This window comes from Centrocercus urophasianus, unplaced genomic scaffold (genome assembly GCF_019232065.1).
Source record: "Centrocercus urophasianus isolate 14NV4802_14NV808 unplaced genomic scaffold, USGS_Curo_1.0 seq_14, whole genome shotgun sequence".
NCBI lineage: Eukaryota > Metazoa > Chordata > Aves > Galliformes > Phasianidae > Centrocercus > Centrocercus urophasianus.
The window spans coordinates 14,882,417-14,897,522 of NW_024884586.1; the positions used below are offsets into that span (position 1 = coordinate 14,882,417).

General features: G+C 40.1%; 1 protein-coding gene across 1 annotated transcript in view; it reads left to right on the forward strand.

The window, feature by feature from the left end:
- Window positions 1-14,931, forward strand: part of HSD17B12 (hydroxysteroid 17-beta dehydrogenase 12) — a 74,975-nt gene extending 60,044 nt beyond the window's left edge. The window contains 4 exon segments of the mRNA XM_042814097.1: window positions 1,935-2,016; window positions 6,790-6,855; window positions 12,764-12,913; window positions 13,106-14,931. Coding sequence (XP_042670031.1) covers window positions 1,935-2,016; window positions 6,790-6,855; window positions 12,764-12,913; window positions 13,106-13,210 — 403 coding nt within the window. The 3' untranslated portion in view covers window positions 13,211-14,931.
- Window positions 14,932-15,106: the final 175 nt, after the last annotated feature.

Genomic DNA, 15,106 nt, shown 5'->3' on the forward strand with positions numbered 1-15,106 from the left:
TTAGTCTTTATACTCTTGTCATGGGCTCTTCTTAATAGTCTCTTAAATATCTATATTGAACCCTTTCGCCTCGCTCACTCACCAGTTTTTTTTCTTCCTCCTTTTCTCTCTTCTCAAACCATGAGGTTCTGTCCTGTGTTGGGCAGAGAAGCATTCTGCAGACTTGGCGGGACTTGGAATGTGACGGACGTGTTCCTGCCATTCCCTGCCCATCTCCCCTTGGGCTGCTCTTGGTGACAGTCGCACAAAAGAGAACCAATTCCTTGGTGACTTTAGTTGAATTCTAAAAGGGAATGAAGAGTTGATGTAGAATTCTGCAAAGACTGTGATTAATTCACATTATTTTCTTTAGCATGTGCGGTTGGTTTTGTTAATATTGATTTTTCAGCAGCCATTCCGTAGTCTGCTCACATAGCCTTCTGAGCTCTGTAAAAAGTTCCTTGTGGTATTCTCCGATCTGGTAATCTCTTAAAAACTGCACGAATACTCATTTCACTGCTAATCCTCATCTGAGCTCGTGGATAAATATCACAAGCACCACCTGCCTCGATATGAAAAACCTGTAGCATCCACTGGTAGCCTTCTGCTGTTGTAGAAATTCATGATGATTTTGTAGCCTTTTTTTCTTCATACCATATATTTGGATCCACGTTACTACTTTGTTTGACCAGCAGAACCTTGCAGGTAACTCTGGAACTCAAGAACTTCAGCAAAAGTGTTTGAAGACCTCAGTGACTGTGAAATGTTTATTTTCTGACATGTCAACTCTCATTTCTGGAATTAATTCCCACTTGTATCATGGCAGAGGCCATGAATCTGTTGTCACAAAGAATCAAAAAAATTTATTTTTTTTTAATTGTTGCTTAATCTCAGCTGTTTGTTTTTAAGATGGTTTCTTAATTCATTGTGGCAGCAGTGGCATAGGCTATGCGTAGGTGAACAAATGTGATAAGAAACTTGTGAATCTACAGCAGCTGAGCTGTGTGATGACCTGTGTGCATGTTCTTTCTTTGCACGGCACACAGAAAACCTTATGGTATGTTCAGGCAAACTGGCTGAGGTCTGCTGTAGGGTAGGAATAAGCAGAGGCAGCTTCCCCTGTATTGGGCAGTCTGCAATCATCCTCTAATAGCTTACTTGCCCTAAATTTTTTAATTCTGATTTCTACATGGCGCTAAGTAACAGGTCTGCTTTTGTACATAGAACTAGTCATAGAAATGGACATACTCAAAATAGTGGACTGGCAAATCCAGGAGTCCTAGTGTCTGTCCTCATGGCAAATGCTTTATAAGTGCTTGACGGAGCTGGTGGTAGCTAGTTTCAGGTACTCTTAGCTAACTACTATAGTGGAATACCTGACATATTACTGTAACACACCTCTAAATTAACTCTTCTGTAGTCATCCACTGCATATTTTCTACACTGTATTAAAATGCTGCTGTATTTAAGTAGTAGATTCAAATGCTTGCTATCTTAAAGATCCGTCATGAAGGTAACACTTGGAAGATGTGTAGACTTACGACAAAAGGCGTTATCGAAGTGTAATCCGTGTTACAAACTTGTCATTTCTGCCACCTTAACCCAAGGCTTAAAAGTTGCCTTCTGAATTCATGCCAAATTCTCTTGATTGATTTTGGCATAGTTGAGCTCAATAAACATATACTGGAGCTGGATTCTCTTGCTGTATTGACCTTGGAGTTATTCCTGATTTATACCAGCTACTTGAATATTTACATTGTGCTTGAAGGGATATTAGTAAATTTCAGTTTAGAATTTGATTGAAGTTTTTAAACACGTCTTAATTATCTCAGTTGCATCCTAAAGACTTTCTTAGGGCTTGCAGTAATTTTATGAAACATGAAAGGGTGGGGTTTTTTTTTTTTTTTTTTTTTATTGTTGCTGCTTATGTCATTGGAATTTATCTTCACTTTCAGATCAAAAGGGGTAATCTTGAACATCTCATCAGCTGCTGGGATGTATCCAACTCCACTGCTCACTCTTTATTCTGCAACCAAGGTAAATATTCTTTTGTACGCTGAAATCAAGTGTCAAATGTGAGCTAACTCTACAGAAATAAATGTTTTGGTGTCCATCTAGTGGTGCTTTCATGAACTAAAAGTTCTAACTTAAAATTTGCAAATAGTGGAAACTGGAAGGTCAGTATAAAAATGAATGCAGAGGCTTGTTGGTGTGGAAACTACTATTTTATATATTACATCACATGACAATTTTATATACTGCATCACACACAACAAAGGGTGTTACTGTACCAAGCAGTCTTGATGTGAGGCTGAGGAAGGATGCTGACAGAGTTTAGTACAACTTCTTATTTTGAGACTTTGAAGCAAGTGTCATTGTCTAGTCTTAAAGAAGATAAATACATATGATAAGGATGTATATACGTATGTATTTAAGTAGGATTCTTCTGGTGCTTGCAGGAAGCAGAGATTTTTCTTCATTTTTGATTATTTGCTTTAAGTTTAGTGCTTCATTTAAGAGAAGAAATAGAGTTCTAGTGCACTGCCAGTACCAAATAATTATTTTCTCTTGAGCTGCTGGTCATATGTCCTGCTAATGTAGCCTAGTATGTAGTTTGTTTGTCTTGCAGTGGGTGGGTTATTGGCTTACCTTCTCCCTAGCAGCCACCATAAATTCCAGGTTCTTTGCAACAGCACTGATACTTAGCCAACATTAAGACATGGACTATCCTACTTGGTATGCAGAACTTTGCACTTCACTCTGTGCCTGTCAAGAAATCTCATGAAGTTTAACAATCATCAAGTTGAACGGGGTCCCTCTGGACTGAAGCTCTGTCGTGTCAGCCACTCCATCTAATTTTGTCATCTGCAAATGTGCTGAGAATGTAGTATGTGCCATCATCTAGGTTGCTGATGGCAGATATTGAAGAATATGGGCCTTGGTATTGATCTGTGAGGTTCTGTGCTTGTTACCAGCCAGATGTCAAGCCATTAATCACGGCCCTTTGAGCCAGGTGGTCCAGACAATTTTCTATCTATCCAGCAGTTTGTCCTTTCAGCACGTATCTGCTCAACTTCCAAATGAGAACGCCGAAGAAGATGATATCAAATATATGCTCTCAAGACATACAGTATATTATTACTCTAAATCTACATTTCATGTTAAATTTATTGCTCCGGTTTCTCGTTGTGTCATCTGGAACAGTTTTGTCTTTCTGCAGCCAGGGTTAGTTTTATTCCCAAGGTATCTGTACGAGCTTCTGAAACGTTCAACTAAAACATCTCCTTTTAACACCCAAAGGCAAAACATGGCTTCACAGTATACATAACAAAAATAAATGCAAGAGGTATATATGACATGATATTCAAACAGTATAGCACTGTGGTTTTATTTAGATACAACCAGCAATTGCTTTCAATACTTAAAGAATTTCAGAGTTTAATCAGAACCTTGATGGAACATAGGTGCTTTCAGTCAGTGGTATTCATGTCAGAACAGACCTGTGTTTCCTTTAAACTCTCAGCTAAATTTTCATATATCAAAAGAAAAAGCATGCTTTTTTTATTTACACTGAAGAAATATTAGTGTGAGTAAGGGATATTTAAGTTCAGAAATTGTGAAAGCCTGAATTAGCAATAGCTGATGAAATTTGCTCTTGAAATAGCTATTTTCTGACAGCGTGCTTCTGCTTTAATGTGAAAGGTCACTTCTGTTGTGGCATTGCCTTCAGCTTTATCAAATGATGTGAGCTTCTGATTTTAGAGATAATATACCTTAGGCTGCTTTGCCTAGTCTTTTTTTCAATTAGAATCTCAAATATTCCTCCCTTCCTCCTAAGAAACTCAATTACAGGCTAAGTAATCTGCCTATTCTCAGCACTGCTCGTCTTCTACCACAGAAAGATTAGTAAGCATGAAAGTGACTCCACTAATGTAGCTGTAGAAAGACTGTATCTGCAGTTTCTAGGGTTTTTTCCTCATCTATATAGAGGGGTTTTAAAGTATAGTATCCTCCGGATCTAAGTCAATGGCTTTGGCTAATTGTCAGGAACATAAGCAGTCCGAGTCTTTAACCTTCATGTGGAGAATTCCCTATTAGATGCTTTAAAAGGAATCATACTCCTGCTTTTTGACAGGCTTCCCTATCTACCTGCATTAATACCAAGGCAAAGTGAAAGATGTTTGTTTTTTATTTCCCCACCATTTCACGCAAATCAAGTATTTGGATTTGTTACTAGATATCCAAGGAGAGGAAATTGGCTCTTGTGTGCTGCATTTATCTGCTTATTCGGAGGGTTCTTATTTGGAGATCATTCTTAGGACTTTTTAAAGTCATAGGCTATTGTCATGGTTTTATGTTTTTTGGTTTTCAGTATTCCACATCATAACATCATGAAGTGCACTGGGAGTTAAAGTGTTAATGCTCCAGTTCCAGGTACCTATCCCTCTACATTAGGGATACATAGGAAGTCATGGGATCTGGCCCTTCCAGGTGGGGCAATCTCGTACTGCCTGGCAGTGGGTGCTGGAGGCTGCTTTCCTAGCCATTCCAAGCTTTTCAAGTTTGACTCAGTCTCAGGAACTCTCCTATCTTATTTGATTTATCAGTCTCAATCTCAATTAGATTGTATTATATTGTGTTATCTTGCATTCTGGTATCATAGTTAGTAAAATAGATTTTCCTCCATAGATCATTTCCGCTGTTTTTTCCTTCCTTCCTTGAGCCCAGCTCCCATCTTCCTATCCCTTTTCCTTTTCCCTTCCCATTTTGTGGGGCCAGGAGGGTTGGGGGACCATGGGCCTACTGCCCCCCTGTCATGGGCTTAGATTGATCTAGTTAACTCTGTGACAGTTTTTGGAGCACTTTTGAGCATCTGGAGGTTTTAAAAAAAAAAAAAAAAAAAAAAAAAAAAAAAAAAAAAAAAAAAACAGCTCTTCTTGAAATGAATTCTTGAAGAAGGAAAAAATGCAGTGTTTATTTGGAAACTGGAAGTTGCTTGTTCCTTCTCATGTAAAACAAACATTTTCTTTATTGCAAAGCTCGCGCTGAGCTGTAGAGACGACTCTCTTTATACGGTCTCTCCGTATTTGAAGCAGTAACTGATTTCAGGACTGTCATGTGGAAGCAGCTAGAACTTTGAATTATCAGAGCACTTTGTGATTAACAGAATATAGTTTGTTTTGTTTATTCTTAATAGGTTACTGATATACTCTGCTGTGTGGTTATCACACATACATCTGGAAACAGCATTCAGAGCCTGCACCAAACCATTTGTGCAAACATACAAGTTCCTCATATTGTTGCAGTAGCATTGCTAGCTCACACTAATCCTTGCTGTTATGTGTGATTTTCAGAGACTTGATGCTGAGTACTGTCTTTCATTAAGAACTTACACTGGTGAGGAAAAGAGAAAAAGAATAGTTGTGCAGAAGATAAGCTTATTTGATTTAATGAGCCTACTTCTAGCTGGTACATGTAACTTGAAGATGAAGAATAAAAAGACATATCTGCTACACAGCAAAATCTATTTTTCTTTCACATCTTGTGTATGCTTAGAAAAGTATAGAAATAGTCCAGCAGCGTGGGAGTGTTTCTTTGCTTTGTGCATTGGCTGAGTACAGTAGGATGGTCTTAATAGGGAAAACACTGGACACTGCAAACTTTAAGCACTGGTTTCAGGTAGAACTTGTGCTAATCCACTAATGACATGGCCAGCAAAAAAAGATGGTAAAGTAGGTGCAGTATTAGAGCTTTGCTGCTTGTTCTGGCACTGGTCTGAAGCAAAAGCTGCTATTTTTAATAGCCTTCTTTTCTCTAGAGCTACATCTTCCAAGTAGTCTTTTTCACCCTTAATGATTCTGTGATTCTCTGCTGTTCTTAAATACGTGAACTGGTTTATTTTGTATTTATTTTTGCTTCAGTTACGGGTGTAACAGTTTACTTCCTTCAGCCGAGGGCACTGTTTATCCTACTGAGCCATATCATTATTCTAAAACAAGAAATGATAGTAGAACATAACATTTTGTTTCATTTGACTTGGGGAGAGAAGATGGTTTAGAAGGAAGGGAGAGGGAATCTGCGCTGGTTTGAACTGCTGAGTAGCCTTGGATTATTAGGTCAGTACTTTTGTATCGAGGTGTGAGGTGTGCATCTTGGAGTAAGTGGTGAGGGAGAGGGCAGCAAGTGGGCCTCCAGTTATGGTGGTGGTGTATCAGATGTGACAGCAGGTTCACGTATCCAACTTTCAGCCCTTTTGCTTCCTTCTTTAAATATTTGGTCTTGAAAATTCTAAAAACTTCCAGGTGTTTGGAAGACAGTTTATGGTAGTGGACAGTTTATGGGTAGAGACTTGGAAAAAATATCATCATAGAATGTTCTTAATATTCTTAAATATTAAAAGGAAAAAGGTGGGGTATTTAAACACGTTTTAAAACATTCTTGCATAGGAGAAATTTAAATTGCTCTTTTTAAAAAAATCTAAGGAGATGACACGCACAATGAATAATGTGAACTCAGTATTATTTTCCTTTTTTAACTGGACTTTATGTAACAAATGTAGTTCATCTTCCTTGTAAATTAAAAAGGGTTATATTTGTTTAGATAGTCTCATTTCTGTAAAAATGCTTCGTAAGCGTGAGGTTTCTATTGAGATGACATTGCTGTAATCTGCAAAGTTTCTTTGAAAGCCTGAGGTTTTTCACTTTGAAAACAGGAGCTATAAATAGTAAATCAAATATGCTTACATAAAGCTCCAAACGATAGCTTCCATTTTAATGCACAGCATACTGCATATTTCTCTTTTCTCTGTAGGCTTTTGTGGATTACTTCTCTCGAGGCCTCCATGCAGAATACAAGAGCAAGGGCATCATTGTGCAGGTGAGTAGCTTCTCATGTAAGCGTGGTTACCACAGCAACATCGGTGTCTTGGTAACAAAAGGAAATCAGCATATTCTTTTATTCATGAACATGACACAAATTAGGGATGAGGATTTCCTTTGATCCTATTAGCGGCTTTCTTAAGTTACCTGAAACAATGCATCTTGAAATAACAAATATATATATATATATATATATCTTACCTAAAGTTGGTGATCACACTTTTAGGTATAATGCATTCCAGAAGATTGTGTGCTACTCTTTAAGATACACCTGTGCAGCTTAATTTTTCTGGAATCTACTTTTGAACTGCTTTCATACAGAGACTGAATAAGTAAAAGACTGAAATAGTAGCAGTCCCTTCCCTACGTGTCAGTGAGCCAACTGCTAGTATAAGCATAATAACAAGAACAAAAACCTTAGACTCCTAGTATGCAATAGGCTGATACAGATTTTCTGCAGTACTTGATTTCCATGTTTCTAGTGAGTTTTGTTTTGTCCCACTTGTTCACATTCCATGTGGTTTTTGGGGCTTTTTTTTTTTTCCTTTGTAGATATATATAAGAGCAAAGTTTCTTGGCTTTATAGGGATTTTGCATTAGTATTAGTGTTTGCTTCCCAAGTGCTGCTGAAGTTTCCAGACTCCGTTATGGATCACAGCTGCTGAGTTCTTCATTAGTAATTACATCTGTTGCTCTCAAGAGCAATGATCAGCTGTGATAAAAGTGGTGGAAGATTTTACCTGTACTGCAGAGACAGTTGTGAATCTTTTAATATTCAGTTAGGGTTCATACGAACAGTATTAGCCCACGTCCATTCCTTTGTCTTTGCTTCCCTCCTATTCTGTACAGTGATTTTCAAAGCCACCCGAGTCCAGGGGCACTGTGAGAGTAAGGAGCAAAGATGCTTGTCTAATTTCTGCAGTCATTAAGCGTGAGAGTGCAGTTCTTCTTGTTGGTATTGAAACACAAGGTCTTAAAACTCAAGGCTATATTACTGTTTGACTTACTGGATTTTTTTTTCCTTTCAACTGTATTTATTGAAAAGAACTCATCACTAGGAAATGTCCTGTCCCAGTTCCTGAGAGGATTGTGTTAGCCTGTTAAGAAAGTTACCGGCTGAGCTATTCCCACGCAGTCTCTGACCATTCAATGGCAGCCCTATTTAAACCTCTATCAAACACCTTAAAGGCTGCTGTTTATTTTGGGGCCTGTTAGCAAAAGGGTGAGAGTAAGCTAGCGAAAAAAAGCTCCTGAGAGCATTCTAACCACTGTTGTTCTAGAACTTCTTGACGTCAGATAAGATGGCATTAGCATTGTGTGGGTAACAAGTTACACCTTGCTCTAGAGCTCTCAAAGCATAACTTTTCGGAGTGCTTGACACTGCAGTAGCACCCTGAGATGTTCCTTCAGCCAAATCAATTTTCTCTCGTCAACAGTGGATGCATAAAAACTTGACGCTCTGATCAGATTCACATTCAGTTTACATAGTGGTTTGTGTGCTTTCCTGTCTTGAAACAGATTGAACTAGAGCTTCTTATGTTGTCTTGTCTACTCATTTCCTTTACTCAGAAGGCTTTCCAGGCCTTTCCTGTCTTCAGCTCCAGACCCCCCTGCAACAATTTTACCTTAGTGCAAGTTCTTTAGCGTTATTACTTTTACTCTGTATGTATTACATGTTATCCCTCTCCCCTGAGGGATTCAATTTCTATATCGTAGATTTATCTTCATGTAACACAGCTGTCCTTCCAGTTGCTTCTTCAGTGCACAATATGGCCCTCTTTTAATCTGTGCTCAGAGTGTCTCAGACTGAAGGAACTGGTGGTGTTGGTTTGCTGTGCTGACCTCTTTGTGAGAAGTCTCACATGGGTAAGAGCAACGCCTCATTTGCATGGGGAGAATGTCCTCTGAGTGTGGCTTATGTAATAATATTATAGAGTTTGAGGCAGCCTGGAAAGCGTAGCTGCCTGCTTGCTACTGTGTATGGTACCATTGCATATGGGTGAAAATGAACATCATGCAGTATCTTTAAACAACAGCCTGCACGGAAGGAAGCTTATCAATGAAACTGAACTACTGAGTATCTCTGTGTATCGTGACTTTCTTAAATAAGCATGTCAGACAGGTGGAGCTCAAGTGGGATGGGTGACATTCTTAACTGTCTTCTGGACTTGTACTTACACAGTTTTAGACTCTGCTTTGAGTTATTAGCAAAGAATGTGTTTCTGGGATTCTTACTGCATTTGTCTTTGATTCTGGAGATGGGAAGATCCAGCCTTTTGCTAATCCTATCTTGTTCAATCATCTAAAATCTAAAATAAGATGCAGGACCTCTTGGTACTTCTTCCACAAACGGTAGCAGGTCCTGGCTTGTCTAATTCTAGAACTCGTTGCCCTCAGCCCAGATCAGGACATTCAGCTGAGTCTTCTGTATTTTGAAGTACAAACATCAGGTAGCTCTTTGTTTTGAAAACACCTTGTTCTCCTAATAAAGCATACTGATTCTCTTTTCTACATTAATAAGATCAGTAAGTCATCTAATAGGATTTCTTTCCTGCTCAAACATACTTACCGGCACACAGCTCCCGTGGCAATCAAGCTGGGTGTGATTTCCCCCTCCCACCCTTCCATGAGGTCTGTGGCTTTTTGCTGCTACTGAGAGTACCTGCTACTTACAGGCGTGCTGAAACAAGCTCTGGCAACATAAGTGGTTTCTGTGGAAGGTGTGTCCATCCTTGAAAAGCCTTCCAGATCAGCCTCGAGGAGTTTGATTCAGATACTGTTTCATTCGGGAAAATCCCTCCTTAAGTTAGGATGTCTGATCTTTATTTTCTGCTCTCTTCACAAGCATAAGCGTGCTGATAATGACCTCAGTGTGAGAGTATTTAGAGATGAGTGCTTGGAGGAGAAGGAAGTGTTGTACCTTTGAGATGTGCTATACCTACCTGTGTTTGTAACCAGGCGGTATCATCCTCCCAGAACTTTTTCTAACTGGTGTTGTTGCTTTAAGAGGAGAATGAAGAAGGAGCTGCTCATTTATGACTCAGCTTATTACAGAATATCTATGCATACTGAAAAGATGAAGGGGGAAAAAATACAACCAAAAAAACCTCAGTAGGACATGCTGTTCTAATGGTGTTAAACGCAGTATGAACACACACAGTACGGGGAGGAACTACTTTTGAGATTAGGATATAAAAAAGCTATGAAAATATTTTCAGTACCTTACATTATTAACATAAATGAAGATTAAATCTGGCTTTCTGTATCAACAAATATGCTTTTCCTTCAGAAAGCTTGATGGGTGATGGTAAGCTGTAACTCGCTTGTTGGCTAAGAGTGCTGAGTTCCAGATAGCATGTCCCTAAATGTAGGCAGTGCTTTGCTTTTCTGGGTTAGGTGAGCCTGATGACCAATAGCTGTCACAACTTCAATTTGTTATGCTAATTTTATTGCAGTCTGTGTCCTTGTCTTCTCATTCCTAAGCTCCTATAAACCACTAATGAATATTACAAGTGCGTTCCTGTGAAGATTAGCTGACGAATCTTCTTGGAGCCATTAGGAAAACTGCACTCACTTTGGACTGTTTGAAATTCATCGCTTTGACCTTCAGAAATGTAGTGCTTTTAGTTTCAGACTTGTGCTTCCAGTTGGGCTTACCGTATGAAAGGGTTAATTCTGTGTTTGTTTACATCTGTATGGGAGGGATGTGGAACTGTAGCAAGAATCAGGTGAAAAGGAGTGGGAAGGACTGCAAGGATTTCTCCTGATCATCTTTTGGAAAAATCTCTGCGTGGAAAGTTTCTGCAGACTTTCTGAAACTTTCTTTGAGTGTTGGAAAACATTGCTTGGTTCTTTAACCCTTTATTTTACTGATAACTCTTTAAATTCCTGTTAATATCAGCATTTTGCATCTAAATTTGGTTACTGCGCATAGCAGAAGTGGAACAGTGAAAACTTTTGTTACCTGCTTTCTTCAACTATATTCACTATGTTAAAGTGTTAGATGCTGCTGGGGAAACACATGGGAATTCAGATCTTTCTTTTTAAAACTGAAATGGAAATGCATAAACAAGCTATTCTGACTTCTGGTTTGTTCATGTGCTTGTAGCATAATTAGAAGAAACTTCTGCTCAGGGCCTGAAATCATTCTTGTTGGATCCATATGACGTTGAATACAATTCCAAGGGCTGGCCACTTTTAATAGATAAATAATAGATTCAATTTAGAAACGTAACAAAAAGTGGACGAAACTTAAACTAGACACCTACTGATATTACAGTGTCCGACTCCATTGGTTTATGTACCAAGGTTTTGGGGGGGGGGGTGCCACAAGGATGGCTGCTGTGAGCAGAGTGCAGAAAAGCTGCCCCATGTGAACTAAGAGCCAGCTCCATCTGGCTCCAAAAGGAACAAGCTGCTGGCCAGAGCTGAGCCATGAGCAATGCTCATTCTGCCTCCGGGAGAGCAGATTTAAGGAAAGAAAAAAAAAAAAAGCTGAGAAACTGCAGTTGGGAAGGAAAAGTGAGAAAATGGAGAGAAACGGTCCTTCAGGCACTGAAGTCAGTGCAGAAGGAGAGCAGGAGGTGCTCCAGGCACAGAGCAGCTGTTCCCTACAGTCAGAAAGAGGCCCACAGTGGAGCAGGCTGCATCCCAGCCTGTGTGCACTACGTGGAGCAGATCTCCATGTGCACCCATGGAGGAGTGGAAGAGGATGAGTGGGAGGAAGGTGTCTTTAGTTTGTAATTTCACTCTCTAGTCTGTTAGTAATAGGCAATAAATTATTGGATATCTCCCTAGGTTGAATCTGTTCTGCCCATAATGGTCAGCAATCTTGTCCCTACCTCAACCTCAGTGCCCTTGTTCTCCTTTCTTCAAGGAGATGAAGTGAGGAAGCACTGTGATGGAGCTTAGCAATGTGTATAGGCAAAACCACCACAAAGACTGAAAGCTTTCTTATCAAAGCTTTTGGTGACTTTAAAGTCAGTGGTGAATGCTTACGCTTCTGAAATTCAGGTATCCAAGTTTTTCTCTCAATTTGAATATGGAATCTTTCAGTATGTTATCTGTATTCTCAGTCCCGTTTGTGGAGAGAGGCACACTTTCTTTAAGCTGCTAGCATAGTACTGCTTCCTCTTCGTGGTGGTCGAATTCCTATATTCCTATATATATTCCTATATATATTACTATAAAGCTGTGGTTTCAGATCTACTGAGGCTTGTAGTTGTTCCTTTCACTCACGTTATGCTCTTCAGAGCTGGGGAAGGTGATGTTTCTGAGATCAGATGGGCACTGTTCTTTTAAAGACTAAGTATTTTGACACAAGTTTCTGGAGTGTAACTTGCCCAAGTATGCTGAGTTTAGAGATGATGTTCTTATTCTGAGATCTGCTAGTGCAGCAGAAGGGGAAGGATGCTTTTCAGATACCTGCTATAAAGGTTTGCAACTCATGGTGCTCACTGTTGTGGCAAACTGTGGCAAATGCAGGTACTGAATCACCGGTATAGCTGTAGGACTGTGCTTGTCTTCAGATATCCTTCTCAAAGTGCTGGTAAGGTTCCAATGTTTGTAAGATTGCGAGATCTCTGGGATATTAATACCTGATTGAACAGCTTTAGTTTGTGGCATTCTGACTACTTCAGAGGCCAAGGTTGAGAAGTTGAAAGTAAGCATGCGAAAAGCATGGCTTGTGGGCCCATTATGAGGTGTGTCACAGGATAGCTGATGGAAAATGTTAGTACTGTACACTGGGATGTTGTAATCAGAATTAAAAAGAAGTCTAGTTTTAGCTAGTGTGTTTCAAAATTCAGTGTGTAGGTTACCTGATTGCCAGTGATTTGTGTTCCTTATCGAATCTGTAAGTTAATTTGAAAGTGTTCTGTGCCTATTGTGATCTTTCCTACTTGCAGAGTGTTCTCCCATATTACGTGGCAACAAAACTGTCCAAAATCCGCAAGCCAACCTTCAGTAAGCCCAGTCCTGAAACTTTCGTGCGAGCTGCCATAGGCACAGTAGGCCTGCAGTCCCAGACCAACGGGTGCCTGCCCCATGCCATCATGGTAAGTTACCTCGGGAGGCACAAGGATCTGATATGTTCTATCTGCCTGATAGAAGAGCAGTTGAGAATAGTAAAGAACAAAAATGGATTTCATTTAACTTGTAATCATAATTTTGTAACGTTTACAAGTACTGGTGTTGATTTAGCCTTGTACAGCCTGTAAAAACTGAGCCTTTTCTCCTTTGATTTCTAGGCCTGGATCTTCTCTATTCTACCTACACCTGCTGCCAAGAGTTTAGTCATGAAAACAAACAAACAAATACGGGCTCGTTTTTTGAAGAAGCTGAAGGAGAAGTAAATAGCAAGCAGCTAGATCTCAGAAGCCTGGAACTCCTGCAGGTTCCATGCCTGCACCTCAGCACTGTGTAGACCTAATGTTTTAAACAACTGCAGTTGTAAGTGTGCTTTCTAATAAGCAAAACTGTATTGTTTAGAGAATACAGACAAATTCTTGACTTCTAATACTGATTTCAAAATAGGCTTTATCTGTTTATAGGTTTATTGGGTTGGGAGGTGTTTTGGACTAAAATTACGCTGTGCTTTAAGAAATACTTAAATGGACTTGATCAGACACTGCACTGCTGAAGAACAGCTTGGTCATATAGCATCCATCACATCTGAGTCTTATGACTGTGGGTGATGGGCAGAACAGTAGTTCTCTGGCATATTCAGAGGTAGGGATGTGTGGGAAGGAAGTGTATTTCTTTGAAAAGGAAGCCTGGTTCTGTTCAGAGTGTAACTTTTCCCAGCTTGGGTTTAAGATACTTGCAAGGATTCATCATTGTCAGCCAGCTAGCAAGTGCTCCCTTGCCACATGGCCCAGTCAAAGGAACTGGGACACCATGGGCAGGGGGGGACAGAGTCGGGCTATGGTGAAGTCATCTCTCTGTAAAACAAGAGTACCTCCACTTCAGACTTCTGTGTAACTTAGAAAGGATCACCACTTGGGAAGGATGACCACAAAATGGTCCTTAACGTGATGTTTTCAGAAGTCTGCTCATGGATTGGTACTGTCTTGAAATGGATTCTTGCACCAAAACCTGAGCAGTCATTTATGTGAACTTCAAGGGTTCAGTGTGGCTTTTGGTTATGAATTTGAGGGAAGTGAGCCAAAAAACCCCCAGCAAACCCAAATGAGTGTGATTGCTCATCTACAGATATATACATAAAATAACATTTCAGTAAGTATTTAAATTCTTGCTTCTTGAATATGAAGTCAACTCTTCAGTTGTATGTAGCTTCGATTTGTAAAGGTTTTACAAGTTCAGTGCCTGCTGTCTGTAATAGAGGATGATAGCACAGCGTGGCTAAATGTCGAGTTAGGTGTTACTTGCTAGTTGCTATGTAAGAGACCACTGGCACTTCAAAAGCAGAGCTTGAAATGAGTTACTTTCCTTTAGCACTCATGGCTACATTCTTTCTGCAGTACATCAGTCCGTCTTTTGGTGAGGCCATTCAGAATGTGATTCCTGACTTACTTACAAACGAGAACCAGTAAACTTTAAACATGGAACTTTTCTGTTTTCAATGTACTTGATTTGTTCTATAGAAGCTCTGAGATGGGTCAGAGTACATGAGAGGTCTGCACTGCTGTTGTCTATTACCTGATCTCTAAAGATGTGGTTCCTATCATTCCTTTCTGTGTGAAATGCACCACAACTTCCAAGCCACATTGAATGGCAAGTGGTACCAGTGTTTTCAGTGGTGAGTGGCTGCAGGTTGGTTTCGGTCCCTGAGGAACAGTTCCAAGCTCTGGTTTTGAAGTGTTGCACTGAGACACGATTTGGGGCTGACATTCCTGTACAGTGAAGAAAACCTGAATACCGATGCAATGGTGCTGCTCAGATCTGAGCTGAAAATCCTGTCCCATAGTTTTCTTCATTACTACTTTTTTGGAGCAGCAATGGAGAGACTGGTGGTACCAGTTCTGTAAGCCTGGAGGTGACATGGAAGCATTGGACTAACTGATCTGTGTGTGTTTTCACTTGGCCAAACAAATAAAATGACATTCACTCTGAATCTTTGGCGTGTCGGTTTCCTTCTTAAAACCGGTCACTGAAGCAGCGCGTTGAGCCCTTAGCTGGAGCTACTCGGTTACGTCCCCGGCCGGCCCCCCTGCGCCCAGCCGCAGCCCTGCAGGCTCCGCTGCAGCCACCAGAGGGAGACAGGAGCTCGGCCACGCGGCTCAGCTCGC